Source organism: Papio anubis, chromosome 2 (genome assembly GCF_008728515.1).
Source record: "Papio anubis isolate 15944 chromosome 2, Panubis1.0, whole genome shotgun sequence".
Classification (NCBI taxonomy): Eukaryota; Metazoa; Chordata; class Mammalia; order Primates; family Cercopithecidae; genus Papio; species Papio anubis.
Window position 1 is genome coordinate 192,687,675 of NC_044977.1, and position 20,863 is coordinate 192,708,537.

General features: G+C 42.8%; 1 protein-coding gene across 9 annotated transcripts in view; it reads left to right on the plus strand.

Moving 5' to 3' along the window:
* Positions 1–19,695, plus strand: part of UBXN7 (UBX domain protein 7) — a 78,585-nt gene extending 58,890 nt beyond the window's left edge. For 8 of the 9 annotated variants that reach the window (XM_003895336.4, XM_031663941.1, XM_031663938.1 and 5 more), the window contains 6 exons: positions 343–489; positions 2,900–2,990; positions 3,654–3,781; positions 9,630–10,029; positions 10,437–10,516; positions 16,736–19,695. In XM_003895336.4, the coding sequence (XP_003895385.2) occupies positions 343–489; positions 2,900–2,990; positions 3,654–3,781; positions 9,630–10,029; positions 10,437–10,516; positions 16,736–16,897 (1,008 nt within the window). In that variant the 3' untranslated portion in view covers positions 16,898–19,695. The remainder of the gene's footprint in view (positions 1–342; positions 490–2,899; positions 2,991–3,653; positions 3,782–9,629; positions 10,030–10,436; positions 10,517–16,735) is intronic. The other variant, XM_031663936.1, reaches the window with a different exon arrangement.
* Positions 19,696–20,863: the final 1,168 nt, after the last annotated feature.

Genomic DNA, 20,863 nt, shown 5'->3' on the forward strand with positions numbered 1-20,863 from the left:
GAGCTAAGACTGCACCACTGCACTCCAGCCTGGGCAATAGAGTTAGACTTTGTCTCAAGAAAAAAAAGAAAGAAAGAAAGAAAAAGATCAGCCATTATAACAGATATCTGGATAAAAGAGAAATGAGTTAATTTAAATTTGAGAAGTGCTTGAAATGGACAGTATAGTTATACATGCATATGCAAAGTAAATATATAGAATATATAAATACTGAAAACTCTAGATGTTATATCTGGGCAAAAACTTAGTATTTTTAGTGAAAGACAACCTCTGAACAACTATGGAAACATCTGTCACCAAGTAGAAATTATTTCTAACAAATGTGTAACTTTACTTTTGCAGGCCAAAGAGTGTGGCCAGATGCAAAATAAGTGGCTGATGATAAACATTCAAAATGTGCAAGACTTTGCCTGTCAGTGCCTCAACCGCGACGTGTGGAGCAACGAAGCTGTGAAGAATATTATCCGGGAACATTTCATTTTCTGGCAGGTGAGAAGGAGAGTTAATCAGAAGTTTTGTAGAATTTTACTTTTGTAGTGTGGGATGTTGAGGGAAAGGAATTGGGTTATAATGAATTAAGACATTTAAAAAAAGGTAAAACCGGCTGGGGCAGTAGCTTGCGCCTGTAATCCTAGCACTTTGGGAGGCTGAGGCCGGCGGATCACCTGAGGTCAGATGTTCGAGACCAGCCTGGCCAACACGGTGAAACCCCGTCTCTACTAAAAATACAAAAATTAGCCGGGCGAGGTGGCGGGCGCCTGTAGTCCCAGCTACTCGGGAGGCTGAGGCAGGAGAATGGCGTAAACCCGGGAGGCGGAGGCTGCAGTGAGCTGAGATCCGGCCACTGCACTCCAGCCTGGGTGACAGAGCGAGACTCCGTCTCAAAAAAAAAAAAAAAAAAAAGATTAATAAAAATAGGCAAAATTAATTTAAATAATATATTTCGTTAAATCAATATACCTGTATAACTAATACAAAAATAATGAGATGATTTGCTTTTATTTGGTGTTAAGTCTTCAAGATATGGTTTGTATTTATACTTACATCCCTTCTCTATTTGGAGTAGCCAAATTTCAGGTGCTTCAGTAGCCACTTCTGGGTAGTGGTTGCTGTATGAGACAGTGCAGGTATAGAAGATCTTGAGGTCATTGGAAGCATTTGGCTAAGACTTAGATTTTAGCTTGGGTTTGATACTTTTTAATTCTGTGTTCTTAGACATGTCACTTTAGTCTTCCTAGCTAATGAGATAAGGTTAGAGACCTTGTATCATTTTTCCCCTACTGTGAGACAAGGTTTTGCTCTGTCACCCAGGCTGCAATGCAGTGGCATGAACATGGCTTAGCCTTGACTTCCTGGGCTCAAATGATCTTCCCACCTCAGTTTCTTGAGTAGTTGGGACCACAAACATGCACCACCATGCCCATATAATGGTTTTTTTTTTTTTTTTTTGTAGAGATGGGGTCCTGCCATATTGCCCAGGCTCGTCTCGAACTCCTGGGCCCAAGCCATCTGCTTCCCTTGGCTTCCCAAAGTGCTGGGATTACAAGCATGAATCACCGTGCCAGCTCAATTTTTTTATTTTGTGGAAAGTTATAGAAAATAAAAACTTACAAATGAACTTAATTTTTTCCCCTACTGTAAGATATGCTATTAATGTTATTAATTTGCCTGTGTATATTTTACAGGCCCCTAAATTTAATGTAATTTTAATGGTAAAATTCCTTGTATTTTATTCAACAAATATTGATCAAGCAGCTCATTGTTTAGCACAGTGCTGAACTCTAGAGCTTATAATCCTTCTTTCTTTCTTTCTTTCTTTCTTTCTTTCTTTCTTTCTTTCTTTCTTTCTTTGTCTTTCTCTCTCTCTCTCCCTCTCTCTCTTTCTCTCTCCCTCTCTCTCTCTTTCTCTCTTTCTCTCTTTCTTTCTTTCTTTCTTTCTTCTTTCTTTCTATAAATAGGGTCTTGCTCTGTCACCCAGGCTGGAATACAGTGGTGCAGTCATAGCTCACTGCAGCCTCTAACCCCTATAGGCTCAAGGGATCTTCCCACCTCAGTCTCCTGAGTTGCTGGGACTATAGGTGCACACCATGAAACCTGGCTAATTTAAAAACAAAAACAAACTTCTTGTAGAGATGGGGTTTTGCTGTGTTGCCCAGGCTGGTCTCAAACTCCTGTCCTCGAGCTGTCCTCTACCTCTGCCCCACAAAGTGCTAGGGTTATAGGTGCGAGCCACCATGCAGAGCCATAATCTTTTTTTTTTTTTTTTTTTTTTTTTTGAGACAGAGTCTTGCATTGTCGCTGGGCTAGAGTGCAGTGCCGCGATCTCGGCTTGCTGCAGTCTCTGTCTCCCAGGTTTAAGCAATTCCCCTGCCTCAGTCTCCTGAGTAGTTGGGACTACAGGCACGCATCACCATGCCCAGCTAACTTTTTGTATTTTAGTAGAGATGGGGGTTTCACATGTTGGCCAGGATGGTCTCGATCTCCTGACCTGTGATCCACTCGCCTCGGCCTCCTAAAGTGCTGGGATTACAGGTGTGAGCCTCCACGACCGGCCCATAATCTTAATACATTGTGATTTATTAAGATGTATATGGTTGAGAGTTATGAATGACATAGGTTGACAGATAACTTGAGCAGGAAGAAGAATACCTCATCTGAACTGAGAAAGGAAGAGGAATGGATTGATATGTTTATGGTAAATTTCCAGAGGGTGCTAAAAGTAGGAAGTTGAAGGAGTTCGAACCAGATGACCTTCATTATCTCTTTAGTGTAGGAGTGAGATCTTAATACATATGCCAGAGGTGTATTTGGAGAGCTAATTGATGTTGGTATATAACAAGGTTATAGTTGGTTCTTTTCTTAGAGGCTGACTTTTTTTTTTATATCAATGATTTAACAGGTTTATCATGACAGTGAGGAAGGTCAGAGATACATACAGTTTTATAAGTTAGGGGATTTCCCCTATGTTTCCATATTGGACCCACGGACAGGTAAGATTTATATCAGCGTGCAACTTTTAACCTATCACTTGTCTTTCAGTTATCTCAATTGATCTTTAATATTTGACTGGATCTGTTTTCAGAATTATAGTAATTTAGGTGAAGGTTTCCTGTTTTTTTTCCCCTTTATATTATTTAAACATCTATTGATGTATGTAGTTAAGACATCTTTTTCTGGCAACATTGGGAGATGGTAGTATTTTATGTTTGTGCAGTTCTGTTCTTTTGAAGAATAACTGATATATTCATCTTACCTTTTTAAAGGAATTTTTTAAAGTTTTTTTAATAATCATTAAAATGTTAAGATTGCCCAGATACTAGTTGTGATCCCACCCAAGAAGCAGAGGGTGGAGCTGGTTTTATTAATTAATTGTGTTTTATATAATATTGCTTTCTCTGAATCTCTTCTTCCTAAATGGCAGTAAGTGATAGCAGCAGATAAGATAGTTGCTCTATCATGATGGGTGGGAATCTGTTAGGTGAGTATAATTGATGTGACTTCTAGGTTATGAAGACAGTATATAGCATAAGCTGGTGGAGGGGATGTGTCTTTACAGTACACTTTAATTATGCATATGCTGAAAGAGATACTTAATGAGAATGTTCAGAAAGATTATAGATATTATATTTATATATCCTGGTTTTAATCTTTAGGTCAGAAGCTAGTAGAATGGCACCAGTTAGATGTATCTTCTTTCTTGGACCAAGTGACGGGATTTCTGGGTGAACATGGACAACTGGATGGACTTTCTAGCAGTCCCCCCAAAAAATGTGCCCGTTCAGTAAGTATAATTAGGAGGTGGTGATGGGAAAATAAATGTAATTGGTCATAAGCATCTTACATAAAATGTTTGATGTTAAGATGGTAATGATAATCGAACTAGTGGACAACTGTCACTTGTGGCTATAGCATCTTAGATATCCTCCTCAATTTCCCATTTGAGAGTTCCATCTTCTCGGTGAAATCATGATACTCATACTCCTCCCAGTCTGTCTTGCAGCTAGAGTGCAGGCAGATGCCCCCAGATCTGGATTTAGAGGGAAGCAATGTGAATAGGTTGAGCAGGAGGACTGATCTGGCAAGCCCAGTGGTAGAGGGATCTACTTCCTTAGGGACAGCTCTGGGAGGGCTTCTGATAGCCAGGTCTAAACAGCAGTGCGAGTGATGGGTTTTTGTGTGTTTTGTGTTTTGTTCTGGAGATGGGATCTTGCTATTTTGCCCAGGCTGTCCTGGAACTCCTGGGCTGAAGCAGTCTTCTCACCTCAACTGCCCGAGTAGCTAGGACTACAGGTACACGCCACCATAGCCGGCTGGAAGTGGTGTTTTTCGTTTTTGTTGGAACAACTCTCGTGGTATAGTTGAGCGTTATTATTGGTTAATATAGTTTTAGGGCCTGGCTCTCTGTCCCTCCTAGAATTTATTTCTGTACTTAATTTCTAGAATGTACTATTACTAGGTAGACATGTTTGATAATTGGTATCAAGATTAGTTACAAATAAGAGACTGAACTTGCAAAGATACAGCAATCTCACATAGGTTTTCATGGCTATTTGGGTTTGATAGCTGTAGGGATAAAAATAGTTTTGTTTTATTGGGTTGTTTTTTTTTTTTTTTTTTTTTGAGCCGGAGTCTTGTTCTGTCACTAGGGCTAGAGGGCAGTGGTGTGATCTCGGCTCACTGCAACCTCCGCCTTCCAGGTTCAAGCAATTCTCCTGTCTTGGCCTCCCAAGTAGCTGGGATTACAGACATGCACCACCGCATCCGGCTAATTTTTGTATTTTTAGTAGAGACGGGGTTTCGCCTTGTTGGGTAGGCTGGTCTCGAACTCCTGACTTCAAGTGATCCGCCTTCCTCGGCCTCCCGAAGTGCTGGGATTACAGGCGTGAGCAGCTCGCCCAGCCTGTGTTTTCTTTAGACAGGATCTCGTTCTGTTTCTCAAGCAGCAGTGCAGTGGTGTGATTATGGCTCACTGCAGCCTCCCCCTCTTGGGCTCAGGCGATCCTTCCACCTCAGCCTCCTAAGTAGCTGGGACCACAGATGTGCATCACCATGCCAGCTAAGTTTTTAAATTTTTGTAGAGACGGAGGTCTCCATATGTTGTCCAGGCTGGCCTCAAACTGGCCTCAAGCAATCCTCCTGCCTCAGCCTCCCAAAGTGTTGGGATTCTGGGCGTGAGCACCACACCCAGCAAAATTTTTATTGTGTTGTGTTGTGTTGTACTGTATTGTATTGTGTTTTTTGAGATGTGGTCTCACACTGTTGCCCAGGCTGGACTGCAATGGCATAATATTAACTCACTGTAGTCCTTGCAACCTTGAGAGAACATGGGAAAAAAAAAACAAAAAACTTGCTAGCCTTAAACTCCTGGGCTCAGTCGATCTTCTTGCCTCCGCCTCCTGAGTAGCTAGGACTACGGGTGTGCACCATCTTGCCTGGCTAATTTTTTATTTTTGTGGAGGCAGGATCTCGCTATGTTGCTCAGCCTGATCTGAAACTCCTAAGCTCAAGCCATTCTCCTGCCTTGGCCTCCCAAAGTGCTGGGATTATAAGCATGAACCACCATACCATGCCCCGCCTAAAAATAGTTTGAGAAGATGTGAGGAACACTTCCTTCAGTTATCACCTATAATAAAGTGCCTATTTAAGGAAGAGCCCTTAGGGATAGTATAGAAATTTTGTTGACCTCAGGCAGTCCTGCTTGATTTACAGTTTTTTGGGCGCTTTGTTGTTGTTGTTTCCTCTCTTCCATGGAATGCTTCATAATGTCATGTTCTGCTTTTGGTAGCATGTTAATGCTGACCTCACAATAAATTGAGAAGTGTTTCTTCCTCTTCTGTTATCTGCAGTAGTGTCTGTAGAATTGTTATTATTTTTTCCTTAATGTTTGATGATATTTACCAGTGAAGCGACATGGGCCTAGAGGTTTTTTTTGTGGAAAGTTTTTTTTTTTTTTTTTGAGACGGAGTCTCGCTCTGTCGCCCAGGCTGGAGTGCAGTGGCCGGATCTCAGCTCACTGCAAGCTCCGCCTCCCGGGTTCCCGCCATTCTCCTGCCTCAGCCTCCCGAGTAGCTGGGACTACAGGCGCCCGCCACCTCACCCGGCTAATTTTTTTTTTATTTTTTAGTAGAGACGGGGTTTCACCGTGTTAGCCAGGATGGTCTCGATCTCCTGACCTCGTGATCCGCCCGTCTCGGCCTCCCAAAGTGCTGGGATTACAGGCTTGAGCCACCGCGCCCGGCATGTGGAAAGTTTTAAACTACAAATTCAGTCTGATTGGTGGATACCTGACTACTTGGTTATCTGTTTCTTCTTGGATAAGCTTTAGCAAGCTGTATCTTTCTAGGGATTTGTTCATTTTACTATATTGACGAGTTCATTATAGTCCCTGTGATGCCATTAATGACTATAGAGATTATAGTTGTCCCCTCTCTTAATTCTGTTTTTGGTAATTTTTGGCTTCCCTTTTTTCCCCGACAGTCCGGCTAGAGGCTTAGTAGTTTTATTGATCTCAAGGAACCAGCGGGGGTGTGGCATGTGCCTGCAGTCCCATCTGCTTGGCAGGAATCTTGCTTGAGCCCAGGAGTTCCGGAATGTGCTGTGCTATGATCATGCCTGTGAGGCCACTGCACTCCAGTCTTTGGGCAGCAGTGAGACTCTGTCTCTTAAAAACAACAACAACAATTGCCTTTGGGATTTTGGTGGTGTTTTTGTTTTTTGTTTTTCTCTATTGTATTTGCTTTCTAGGTCATTTATTAATTTATGTTTTCTTTGGGCTTAATTTTATTTTCTTTTCCTGGATGTATGCTCTTTTTTTTTTTAAGGTGGGGAAGCTTAGGTCATTAATTTGATGCCTTTCTCTCTTCTAATATAAGCATTTAATTCTATAATTTTTCAATAAGTACTGCTATTGCTCAATACTATTTTCCAGCTACAAGAGAAATTAGTAAAATGAATTTTTTAGTTGAACATGTTTTATAAACTTAATTAGGGTTCTGTAAGTAAGGAAATCAGAGGAGAATGAAATTCAATAGGAGCCTGATAGTGTCTGCCATGGCCACAATTTTTAAAGTCAAGCTACACGCTATCTGTGCAGTGTCATTGCTGTAAATTTACGATCCACCTAAGCCATTGCATGTCACACAGACACCTCTGCTTGCTTTTTAGGGGCGGTAAATTAGTTTATTTTTAAATTTTCTTTTGGCCGGGTGTAGTGGTTTGTGCCTGTAGTCCCAGCTACTTGGGAGCCTGAGGTGGGAGGATTGCTTGAGCCTGGCAGGTGGAGGGAGTAGTGAGCCAAGATTGCACCACTGCATTTCAGCCTGGGTGACAGAGTAACCTGTCTCAAAAAAAAAAAAAAAAAAAAAAAACACAAAACGTTTTTCCCTTTAATTTTTTGCTACATGATTGCCTGATAGTAAAAAACAAAATGTGGTTTCTTTAGTTTTTTATTAGCAACCCACATTTTTTTTTTTTACCTATTTATTGTGGAAAATTTTAAGCATATTCAAAGTTGAAGTAGTTTATTGAGCCTCTTTGTATTCATTAGCTTATTTCAGTAATTATCAACAGATGGCCAGTCTTCTTTCCTCTAGATCCCATATCTGAATTATTTTGAAGCAAATCTCAGAATTCATTGTTTCATTAATACATACTCTGGGATTTATATTTAAAAGATAAAGGCTTTTTTATTTTTTAAAATACTATCACCATGTCATTATTATACCCTTAAAAATTAGCAGTAATTCTGTAATATCGTGAGATATCCAGTGTTCAACTTTAGATTATCTTATAATTTTTTTCCTCTATAGTATGTTTGAGTCAGGAGTAAGTTCCACTCAAACAACATTATTTTGTGATTCATTAAGTTTAGTAAAATCTATGGCATTAGAACTTTACCAAAAGGGAAAAACTGTAGAAGTTTGCATTTCTCGTTATCATGATGAAAACCTTCATTATGGCCGGGCGCGGTGGCTCAAGCCTGGGATCCCAGCACTTTGGGAGGCCGAGGCGGTGGATCGACGAGGTCAGGAGATCGGCGACCGTCCTGGCTACATGGTGAAACCGCCTCTACTAAAAATACAAAAAATAGCCGGTTGCAGGGAGCGCCAGAACCAGCTATCGGAGGCTGAGGCTGGAGAATGGTGTGAACTCCAGGAGGCGGAGCTTGTAGTGAGCCAGATCACTGCACTCTCCAGCCTGGGCTTTGGCTAATAGCAGACTGGCCTCAAAAAAAAAAAAGAAAACCTTCATTATAATTAATGGAATTACTAGTTGAAGAATAAAGTGGTGAACAAAGTAAACACTGGTCTCTATGTTTTAGTCATTTTAAAGAGTGGTGTTTTGACTTTATAGTTAAAACTTTTAATTCTTGTCTTTCTCTAGGCAGGTAATACATAAACGTTTCTTGATTTTGTTCATTTTGATTTTTGTTTTGTTTTGTTTTTGAGATGGAGTCTTGCTCTGTCACCAGGCTGGAGTGCAGTGGCACAATCTCACGGCAGCCTCCTCCTCCCGGGTTCAATTGATTCTTCTGCCTCAGCATCCTAAGTAGCTGGGACTACAGGCGCGCACTACCATGGCCAGCTAATTTTTGAATTTTTAGTAGAGATGGGGTTTCGCCATGTTGGCCAGGCTGGTCTCCAACTCCTGACCTCAGGTGATCCGCCCACCTCAAGCCTCCCAAAGTGCAGGTGTGAGCCACTGCGCCCGGCCTGTCCTGCTTTGTTATCATTTGTGTGTTCACTGGAGTAGCACTTTTAATTTCCTTCAAGAACCTTTCCTTGCATTCACAGCTTGGCTGTTTGGTGCAAGAGGCCTAGCTTTGTGTCTGTCTCAGCTTTCAACATGTCTTTCTCACTAAGCTTAATCATTTTTAGTAGAGATGGGATTTCACCATGTTGGCCAGGATGGTCTCGATCTTTTGACCTCTTGATCCACCCGCCTTGGCCTCCCAAAGTGCTGGGATTACAGGCATGAGCCACCACGCCTGGCTTTCATTTTGATATTTTTAAAAATGCCTATGATCACTTGAGCCCAGAAGCGCAAGACCAGCCTGGGGAACATAGTGAGACCCTGTCTCTTAAAAAATATATAGATATATATAGGCTGGGGGTGGTGGCTCACGCCTGTCATCCCAGCACTTTGGGAGGCCGAGGTTGGGAGTTTGAGACCAGCCTGGCCAACGTGGTGAAACCCTGTCTCTACTAAAAATACAAAACTTAGCCAGGTATAAAAATTAGCTGGGCATGGTGGCGGGCGCTTGTAATCCCAGCTACTCAGGAGGCTGAGGCAGGAGAATCGCTTGAACCTGGGAAGGCTGAGGTTGCAGTGAGCCAAGATTGCGCCACTGCACTCCAGCCTGGGCAACAAGAGTGAAACGCCATCTCAAAAACAAAATAAAACAAAAAACAACAAAAACATATGTGTGTTTGTGTGTGTGTGTATACACACACGTATATATCTCTATTCCAATTTGGCTATGTAAGACACAGTCCTTGCTCTTAAAGTAGAAGGGATACAGTCAGCAGAACATAATAATGAATGGCAAGCTATGATATTTCTTATGCTGTTTGACCTGTTTTTTGGTTTAACTTGTTTTTCTTCCTGTGTTTTATGACTCCATCTCACAGGAGAGCCTTATAGATGCAAGTGAAGACAGCCAGCTAGAAGCTGCCATCAGAGCCTCCTTACAAGAAACACATTTCGATTCAACACAGACAAAACAGGATAGCCGCTCAGATGAAGAATCTGAATCTGAACTTTTTTCTGGCAGTGAGGAGTTCATATCCGTTTGTGGCTCTGATGAAGAAGAAGAGGTAGAGAATCTTGCCAAGTCCAGAAAGTCTCCCCATAAAGATTTGGGGCATAGAAAAGAAGAGAATAGAAGGCCGCTGACTGAGCCCCCAGTCAGAACTGATCCTGGAACTGGAACAGCCACAAACCACCAAGGATTGCCAGCCGTGGATTCAGAGATACTCGAGATGCCACCTGAAAAATCAGATGGAGTAGTGGAGGGGATAGATGTAAATGGTGAGTTACATTATAGACATACTTTCCTTCAAACTTGGATATTGGGGCTGGGCGTGCACTCCAGCCTGGGCAACAAGCGTGAGACTCCATCTCAAAAGTTCAAGGTTAGGAGTTCAAGACCAGCCTGGCCAACATGGCAAAACCCTGTCTCTACTAAAAATACAAAACTTAGCCAGGTATGGTGGCATGTGCCTATAGTCCCAGCTACTTGGGAGGCTGAGGCAGGAGAGTGGCTTGAACCAGGGAGGCGGAGGTTGCAGTGAGCTGAGATCGCACCACTGCACTCCAGCAAAACACTTGAATAATTGCTGAATGGCTGTATTTATTTACATATTTATTTAAACTAATACTCTGTCTTAAACTCCTGTATCCCGTTTTTTGTTTTTTTTTTTAAACCCTTCCTTTAGGACCAAAAGCACAGCTGATGTTGCGGTATCCAGATGGAAAAAGGGAACAGATCACTCTTCCAGAGCAAGCTAAACTGCTAGTAAGTACAGGCTTGCTTTGGTTCAGTTCCGACCACTGCAATAAGACGAGTCACAAATTGTTTGGTTTCCTGGTGCATATAAAAGTTACGTTTACGTTATTCTGTAGTCTATTAAGTGTACAGTAGCTTTACATCTAAAAATACGCACGTGACTTAATTTTAAAAATCTTTTGCTAAAAAGTGCTAACGATCACCTGAATCTTCAGTGAGTCATCTTTTTGTTGGTGGAGGCTCTTGAAATTGATGGCTACTGACTGATCAGGGTGATGGGTGCTGTGGCAGTTTCTGAAAATGTGACAGCAGTGAAGTTGCTGCATTAATTGGCGATGTCTTCGACAAACAGTTTCTCTGTGGCGTGTGTTGCCGTTTGCTAGTGTTTTACCCACAGTAGGACCTTCTTTCAAAACTGGAGTCATTCTCAAATTTGCCGCAGCTTTATCCACCAAGTTTATGCAGTATTCTAAATCTTCTGTTGTCATTTCAACAGTGTTAAAAGCATCTTCACCAGAAGTAGATTCCATCTCAAGAAGTCACTTTCTTTGCTCATCCATAGGAAGCAGCTCCCCTCCCTTTAATGCTTGCTCATGAGACTGCAGCAGTTCAGTCCCATCGCCATCCTCCACTTCTAATTCTAGTTCTCTTGCAGTGACTTCCTCCAGTGAGTTCTAAAACCCTCGAAGTCATCCATGAGGGTTGGAATCAACCTCTTCCAAAGTCCTGTTCATGTTGGTATTTTGACCTCCTATGACTCAAATATTCTTAATGATATTTAGACGGGTGAATCCTTTCCAGAAGATTTTCAGTTTACTTTGCCCAGATCCATCAGAGGAATCTGTATTTATGGCAGCTATAGCCTTTGGGAAAAAAAAAAAAAGGTGGGGGGGGTCTCTTGCCCATGCTGGAGTGCAGTGGTTGTAGCTCACTGTAACCTTGACTCCCCACCCCGGCTCAAGTGATCCTCCTGCCTCACTCTCCTGAGTAGACCACCACACTCAATTAACTTTCTTTTTTGTAGAGACGGTTTCTTGCTGTGTTGCCAGGGCTTGTCTCAAACTCCTGGACTCAAGTAATCCTCTCACCACAGCCTCCCAAAGTTGAAATTTGGCCCCCATGCCTGGCCAAAATGTATTTCTTAAATAAGATTTAAAAGTTGAAATGACTCCTTGATCCATGGGCTGCAGAATGGATGCTGGGTTAGCAGACTGGAAACAACATTCATTTTTATTTACATTTTCATCAGAGCTCTTACGTGACTAGTGCATTGTCAATGAGCAGTAATATGTTGAATCCTTTTTCTGAGCAGTAGGTCTCAACAATGGGCTTAAAATATTCAGTAAGCCATGCTGTAAATTGATGTGCTATCTTTCCAGGTTTTGTTTTTACAGTTCTAGAACACAGAGTAGATTTAACATAATTTTTAAGGGACCTGGGATGTTGGAATGTTAAATGAGCATTGGCTTCAACTGGAAGTCACCAGCTACATGACCCCTAACAAGAAAGTCAGCCTGTTTGAACCTTTGAGTGCAGACACTGACTTCTCTCTAGCTGTGAAAGTCCTTGACGGCGTCTTCTTCCAGTAGAAGACTGTTTTGTCAAACGTAAATCATATTTAGTGTCGTTACCTTCATGAATTATCTTAACTACATCTTTTAGATAAGTTTCTGCACCTTCTGCATCAGCATTTGCTGCTTCACCTTGTTGCACTTTGATGTTATGGAGATGACTTCTTTCCTTCAACCTCATGGACCAACCTCTGCTAGCTTCCAGCTTTTCTTCTGTAGCTTCCTTAACTCCCTTCGCCTTCATAGGATTGAAGACAGTTAGAACCTTGCTTTGCATTAGGGTTTGGCTTAAGGGAATGTTGTGACTGGTTTGATTTTTCCATACAGGCCACTAAAACTTTCTCCTTTTCAGCAGTACAGCGGTAAGGCTGTTTTGCTTTCTTTTCTTTTTTTTTTTTTTTTGAGACAGAGTTTAGCTCGCCTAGGCTAGAGTACAAAGGTGCGATCTCAGTTCACTGCAAACTCCGCCTCCCAAGTTCAAGTGATTCTGCCTGCCTCAGCCTCCTGTGTAACTGGGATTACAGGCGCCTGCCACCACTCCCAGCTAATTTTTGTATTTTCAGTAGAGATGGGGTTTCACCATGTTGGCCAGGCTGGTCTCCAACTCCTGACCTCAGGTGATCCGCCTGCCTCAGCCTCCCAAAGTGCTGGTGTGAGCCACTGCGCCCAGCCTATTTTGCTTTGTTGTTTGTGTGTTCACTGGAGTAGCACTTTTAATTTCCTTCAAGAACTTTTCCTTGCATTCACAGCTTGGCTGTTTGGTGCAAGAGGCCTAGCGTGTCTGTCTCAGTTTTCAACATGCCTTTCTCACTAAGCTTAATCATTTTTAGCAATTGATTGATTTTGAGGATGTACAACACTTCCTTTCACTTGGGTACTTAGAGGCCTCCAATGGTGGGGTTATTAATTGGCCTGATTTTAATACTGTCATGTCTCAGGGAATAAGGAGGCCTGAGTAGAGGGAGGGAGATGGGAAACTCCCAGTAGGTGGAGCAGTCAGAGCATAAAGTTTGCAGTCTTGTGTGGGCCTGGCTTGTGGTGCCCAAAAACCGAATAGTAACATCAGAGAGAATGTTCACAGATACCGTAATAGATAAAATAATGAAAAAGAGAAACACCACAAGTATTACCAAAAGGTGACACAGAGACACGTGGTGAGCACTCGCTGATTGAAAAATGGAGCCAGTAGAGGCGCTTGACACACGGCTCCCACAAACCTTCAATAACAGGAAGTACAAGGAAACAGGGTGTATCTCTATAGCTAATTGGAAGCATTTTATCGAAGCAGAGAAACTAATTAATTGGAGTAAGTTCAGTGAGTTTTGCTTGATAATTCTTTGAAATAGGTGTGGGAGGCCAGGTGCAGTGGCTCCCTCCTGTAATCCCAGCACTTTGGGAGGCCAAGGTGGGAGGATCACTTGAGTTCAGGAGTTTGAGACCAGCCTGGGCAACAAAGTGAGACCCTGTCTCTATTTAGAAAAGAAAAGAAAAGAAAGGAAGAAAGAGGTGTTAGATGTTTAGTCTGATCATAACTGCAAACTGTGGTGAGTCATTTTGTTGTTGGCGGTTGGTTGGTTGTTTTGAGACAGGGTTGCTCTGTCGCTCAGGCTGGAGTTTGGTGGCCCAGTCTCAGCTCACTGCAACCTCTGCCTCCTGGGCTCAAGCGAGCCTCCCACCTCAACCTCCCAGGTAGCTGGGACCACAGGTGTGTGCCACCACACCCAGCTAATTTTTTAAAATTCTTTTTTGTAGAGAAGGGTTCTCACTTTGTAAACCAGGCTGGTCTTGAATTCCTGAGCTCAAGTCATCCTCCTGCCCTAGCCTCCCAAAGTGTGGGGATTACAGGTGGGAGCACCCGGTTGTGAATCTTATCTCTGATTAGTTTATTTTCTTCCCAGATTAACTTAGGTAAGCCACATAAGGTATGTTCCAGTGAAGATTTTTCTGTTTCATGCCTGCATGGAATAGAAACGCAACTGAAATGATTACTTCTGGAAAAGGACGACGGGTTATTTGAAGGGAATAGTGGTGTAGGTCCTAGCAGCTGGAACTGCAAAGTGTTTAAGAACCATATCTGTTTTCCTCTATGTTTCTCTTCTGGGGCCTGTAGGTTTTCTCTTGGGGTTCCCTGCTTCACACCATTCTCTGCATACTGGTGGCTTTTTTTTTTTTTTTTTTTTTGAGACGGAGTCTTGCTCTGTCACCCAGGCTGGAGTGCAGTGGCTGGATCTCAGCTCACTGCAAGCTCCGCCTCCCAGGTTTACGCCATTCTCCTGCCTCAGCCTCCCGAGTAGCTGGGACTACAGGCGCCCGCCACCTCGCCCGGCTAGTTTTTTTTGTATTTTTTAGTAGAGACAGGGTTTCACCGTGTTAGCCAGGATGGTCTCGATCTCCTGACCTCGTGACCCGCCTGTCTCGGCCTCCCAAAGTGCTGGGATTACAGGCTTGAGCCACCGCGCCCGGCCTGGTGGCTTTTCTTTGTTCCTCAGCTCCCACATGGTTCATCATGGTGATGCTGCGGCCGTTTTCATCTAACACAGCTGATGAGCTTTCGGTGGTTTTTGTTTTGTTTTGTGTTTGTTTTTTTCTTCCTTTTCTTGGAGACAAGATCTGGCTCTGCCCAGGCTGGAGTGCTGTGGGGCGTGATCTCGGCTCACTGCAGCCTCCGCCTCCCAGGTTCAAGCCATTCTGCCTCAGCCTCCCAAGTAGCTGGGATTACAGGCACCCACCACCACACCAGGCTAATTTTTTTGTATTTTTAGTACAGACAAGGTTTCATCATGTTGGCCAGACTCGTCTCGAACTCCTGACCTCAGGTGATTCGCCCACCTTGGTGTCCCAAAGTGCTGGGATCACAGGCGTGAGCCACCGTGCCTGGCCCATATTTTTTGATGAGATGGGGTTTTGCCGTGTTGCCCAAGCTGGTCTCCAACTCCTGTGCTCAAGCTGTCTACCTTCCTTGGCCTCCCGAAGTGCAGGGATTACAGGTGTGAGCAATCGTGCCCTGACACCCTCTGTTTTTAACTGCTGGAAGCAGAATCTTGAGTCTGACTAGCTTAGCTTAGCCTGTGAATGAATCCCTTGGGTCAGGCATTCCTGGCTGTTTGCTTTGGCTGGAGATTAATTAGGCTGATTCTTGAAGACTGTGTTACTGAAATGCAAGCAGTGTAGAAGTTTGATGGGAAGTAGAGAGGGAGGTGTTGAGGAAAACTGCAAAAGATGGGAACGGCCCAGTTTCTGAGAAGGCAAGGAGAGATTCAGTGCACAGGTGGCAAGACTGGGTGTAGTGGAATGAAGGACTGGGTGTAGTGGAATGAAGGACTGGGTGTAGGTAGAATGAAGGAAGGACTGGAATGGAATGGATCTGGAATGGAATGGAATGGAATGGAATGGACCAGTGGAATGGAAAGGACTGGTGTAGGGAACTTAAGGACTGATGTGTAGTGGAACCAAGGACCGGGTGTAGGTGGAACGAAGGACCAGGTGTAGTGGAATGAAGGACTGGGTGTAGGTAGAATGAAGGACCGGGTGTAGAATGAAGGACTGGGTGTAAGGGAATGAAGGACCGGGTGTAGGTGGAATGAAGGACCGGGTGTAGGTGGAATGAAGGGCCGGGTGTAGGTGTGGGGAATGAAGAGCCGGGGTGGTGGAATGAAGGACCGGGTGTGTAGTGGAACGAAGGACCAGGTATAGGTGGAACGAAGGACCGGGTGTAGTGGAACGGAAGGACCGGGTGTAGGTGGAATGAAGGGACTGGGTGGGAATGGGGACTGGGGTGGAAGGATCTTTCTTTCTCGACTGGTGTGTAGTGGAATGAAGGACTGGGTGTAGTGGAATGAAGGACTGGGTGTGTAGTGGAATGAAGGACTGGGTGGAATGAAGGACTGGGTGTAGGTGGAATGAAGGACTGGGTGTAGGGAATGAAGGACTGGGTGTGTAGTGGAATGAAGGACTGGGTGTGTAGTGGAATGAAGGACTGGGTGTGTAGTGGAATGAAGGACTGGGTGTGTAGTGGAATGAAGGACTGGGTGTAGTGGAATGAGGAACTGGGTGTAGTGGAACGAAGGACTGGGTGTGTAGTGGAACGAAGGACTGGGTGGAGTGGAACGAAGGACTGGGGAAGGACTGGGTGGTGGAATGGCGGGGACTGGGTGGAATGGACTGGGTGGTAGAATGGCGACTGGGGTAGAACGTAAGGACTGGGTATAGTGGTTCGCTGACTGGGTGTAGTGGAACGAAGGACTGGGTGTAGTGGAACGAAGGACTGGGTGTAGTGGAATGAAGGACTGGGTGTAGGTAGAATGAAGGACTTGCCTTCCTTGATAAAAGGAAGAAAGGAAAACGGATAGAATGTTTAAAAATGAGAACAATAATTTCATTTTATAAATAGTGACTGGGTGTATGTATTGGGGAGACAAATAATAACTGTGTATTTCAGTCTCACTTAATGGCTGTACGTAATTGGGTACCGATTTCTCTCCCCGTCCAAAGGTTTCTAGTGGCCCTTCCACAAGGGCAAGCTTTGGTTATCTGAGAGAACTTACACTTAATAGCTGATCTAATATGATGAAAAAGAGAATGTTTTATATTTAATTCACTAATATGCTCTTTCCTTTTATTTCCATCTAATGGCTTTGTCTTTCTCTTGTTTGTATAGGCTTTGGTGAAGCACGTCCAGTCTAAAGGATATCCAAATGAACGTTTTGAACTTCTCACCAACTTTCCTCGAAGGAAATTATCTCATCTGGACTATGATATTACATTGCAAGAGGCAGGCCTTTGTCCTCAAGAGACTGTCTTTGTACAGGAAAGAAATTAACACCATGGCTTGACCTCTCTCAGCTTACCCCTTTTTTCCCTTTTCCTGTGAGATACCATGTCACTAAGTATGCATTTTGGCTCATAGGACCACAGAGCCAAAGTTGGGCAAGCAAGTCACCTTCCTTCTCTTATTTCTTAATCTCTCCTGTAGTCAGTCTCTTTCTCCCCCTTTGTTTCTTTCTCTTCTGTTTTCTCCCTCCCCACTCTGTACTCTTCCCCCTCCCCCTACACTTTCTTACCTAATCTGGTGACCAAATTGAAGTGTAAGAATAAGACCTCTCCTAGTACTGGCAGCAGGAATTGTGTGTCCCAGTAAGTGGTCTTTTGCACGGCACTTTTTTGGGATCAAATGTTAACGTTACTCCCCAGACTCTTTGGGCAAAGGAATGGCTAGATTCAGAGTAAGAACAACCCTCCCTTTTTTGTAAGCCCCCATGTGTAGTAGGGAGAAGAAATTCTCTAACGTGGATTTGGTTTTGTTGTGTTCTTCATGTAGGAAATATCACTTAAGAAAATATGCAGGCTTTTGTTTCTGTGGAAAAAGCATCCCTTGTAATTATTGCTCATCATACCTAAAAACTTTTTTCAAAGGATTTTCATGTTCCCAGCTGTAAGAACTATTTCCATGACATGTGTTACTGGCGGAATGAGTGTTAAATATGGAGCATATAGCACGGGGTGACTTTCATTGTCCTAGCTGAGAGAGTTTTCTTTATTACTCTGTATTGATCCTGCTAGTCCAGGAATGGAGATTAAGTGAACCTGTCGTGGTGACTGGGATGGGAAGATGCTTGCTGTTTTTGCCAGCACAGCAGATTAGCTCCTTTGGAGCCCTCCATTGTCCGAGTCTGCAGTGATCTGTAGGAAGGCAGCTGGTCAATAATCATGTAGTACAATGGCTTGTAATTGTAACCACTATGGTTATTGATTGTCCTGTGGTGTTTCAGGCATACTTAGGTATGTCCCTGGGGAAAAAGAAAACCATTCAGCTGAGAATTGCTAACCATGTTCTTTTGGTTAGAAATAATGGTTCATTTTTTGCCCCTGGTTGGAACAGTCTCTGAAAGGCTGTGGTGACTGAATTGAACATGAGTCCGCATGCTGTTTTCTTTCAAAAGGTATCAGAACTGAAAGCCTCTGTAAGGGGAAGACCTTTAAACTCAATTCAAAAGACAACATTTAGTAAAAAGGGGGGGTGGCGGAGGGTGCTAGTCATTTTCAGATGTTGTGGGGTTTTTCTGCCAACAAAACTGAAAATCAAATTTGAGTTGGTGAAAGCTTTCTTCGGTGTTTTTTAGAAGAGGCCATCTTGAATCTGTAGAATACCATTTACACACCAACTTCACCCTATGCTCAGTTCATATTTTGAGCTTAAATGGAATCCTCTGAAGGGGTAGTCGTGATTCTAGAAGTTTTAACTTGTAAAATGAAAATATTAAATGGACCTTTTTGTCAATTGAGGATTTAGATTGATTCTTTTATCCGAGGAACGTAAGTTCCTCAGCTATTGCTTAGAGACCTTTAGGTTTTCATCTACTTTAAGATTGCTCTCTTGGCAATTAGGGGGTTGGGGAAAAGAAGAAAAAAAGATGCTATGTGTTGCTAGTACACAGTTATAGACTATGGTTTCTAATGGTTGAATTTTGAGGAACCCTCCCAAAAGAATGAGTTATGTATCTCCTCAAGGAAATCATGGACAGTTCTGTTTATTCTTCAGTGAGTCCTTTTGAATTAATGTTCTTACATTTTTTTCTAAGTCTGTGTAAGTGCTTATGTATAAGTATATAATTGTATAAATATTTATAAATATATTTATATAATTACAGTTTCATTTCTACCTTGAGTCAGAGTTCTCTCTTTAGATTGGTGACTAATACTTACACTTTGGTGTTTTTTCATAGGCTCTTGAGGCTTAACTAGCAGCTTCTGATTTATTGAGTGAAAGATGGTTTTCATGTTCATTCCTCAGTTGTATCTCTGAACTTGGATAACATACTTGCCGTTTGAAGAATAGAGCTGTATATTATCAAAGGTGCACTGGAGGGTAAAACATTTGTTGGTAGCAGACAAGGTCAGAAATCTAAAAATTCAGGGAGGCACAGGGTAAGAAGAGGAGGTTTGCTCAGCCTTGCGCTCTGATGGTGCCCATCTGTACTCCAGCAAAGTCATAGCTGAGCCCAGCTTGCTCAAACATGTCAAGTCAGCCGCTTTTCCTGTCGGGCTCTCTTTCATTCTCTTTACCTTCTAGCTTCTCTTGATAGAACAGCTGGGAGAACTGACAACATGTTCATCAGTGAGAGGGTGTAGTTCTTTCTGACATGTTCAGCACGTGCATATTCATTGATGAGAAACCAAAGTGACTTTTTCAACTTGGGTTACTGCGAGATGATTAAGTAGAGATAAAGTGATTTAAAAGACAGCATGGTACTTTCACCCAGCTTAACATGCAGCTGGGTTGTCTACAATACAAGATGTGGTGGGCTTTGTTTTATTTTATTTTGAGGCAGGAGTGTAATTATCTCAGGGTTGATATAGAGGCCCATGGGAATAGTTACGGATTGTGCACGAGAAGAGTCCATAAGGAGTATTGCCTTGCTCAAGAGTTCAATCCACTGACAGAGTAGGTGTCTTCCAGTTTGCCTTATTTCCTCTGCAAGTTTCCTTGCTCTTTAGGGCAGAGGTTTTATTGAATAGATTAAATGAGGTCAGTAAGGTTAGTTAAAAATAGTCATTCTTTGTGGGTGTTGGACACAGCTGAAAGAGAGTGTTAAAAAAAAAAAAAACTAGAGAGGAAAAGAACAAGAAAGATAGACTTCGAGAGTGATAAGAGAAAAATACAGGGAGATGGAATGGAAAGTACTGGGAAGGCCGGGCCATGGTGGCTCACGCCTGTAATCCCAGCACTTTGGGAGGCCGAGGTGGGCAGATCACCTGAGGTCAGGAGTTCGAGACCAGCCTGACCAACATGGAGAAACCCCATCTCTACTAAAAATACAAAAATTACCCGGGTGTGATGACAGGCACCTGTAATCCCAGCTACTCAGAGGCTGAGGCAGGAGAATGGCTCGAACCTGGGAGGCAGAGATTGTGGTGAGCCAAGATTGTGCCACTGCACTCCAGCCTGGGCAACAGAGTGACACTCCATCTCAAATTTTAAAAAGAAGAAGAAGAAGAAGAAAACTAGTGGGAAAAAAGTGAGAGGAATACTTTTTTGAATTTGATATCAGAAGGAACTGGAGAAGAGAAAGAACAGTGCCAAATGAGAAAAGAACAGGAAACTTAATACTGAGTAACTGGCATTACTTTTATGTACATTTTCTTCTTCAGTCTCCCTAAGAATTGTACGAAATATATATTTTCTTCCCATGTTAAGAAAACAGGTATAGAGAACTTACTTATTCAGGATGTCACAGCTAGTGAGTGGCAAATCGGAATTGGAATCCAGAGTCCATACCGTTTCAACGTCCGTGCTGTGTTCTCCGATAGCAAGAGAATCAAGCCACCCAAATGGTTATCTTCTCATTGTTGGGCTTTGTAAATTATCATTTAGTTTTGTTCCCATAAATATAGAGGAAGTAGTTGGGTTAAAGTTTTGGGATTTGCACTATGCCTATAAATGTTTATTTATGCCATTATTTTGAGAGGCTGATTATTGCTTTTTTAAAATGATGCACTGGTGAAGATGTGAAAGGAAAATTGCTATGTGGCATTATTTGCCAAGAATAAATGAAAAGGGTAAAAAAAGAATTTTTTCTTTTTTTAAACATTTTTCAGAAAAGACACAATTATCTTTTTTTTTTTTTTTTTTTTAATATAGGCGAGCGCCACCACGCCTGGCTAATTTTTGTATTTTTAGTAGAGACAGGGTTTCACCATGTTGGCCAGGATGGTCTTGATCTCTTGACCTTGTGATCCGCCCGCCTCGGCCTCCCAAAGTGCTGGGATTACAGGCGTGAGCCACCGC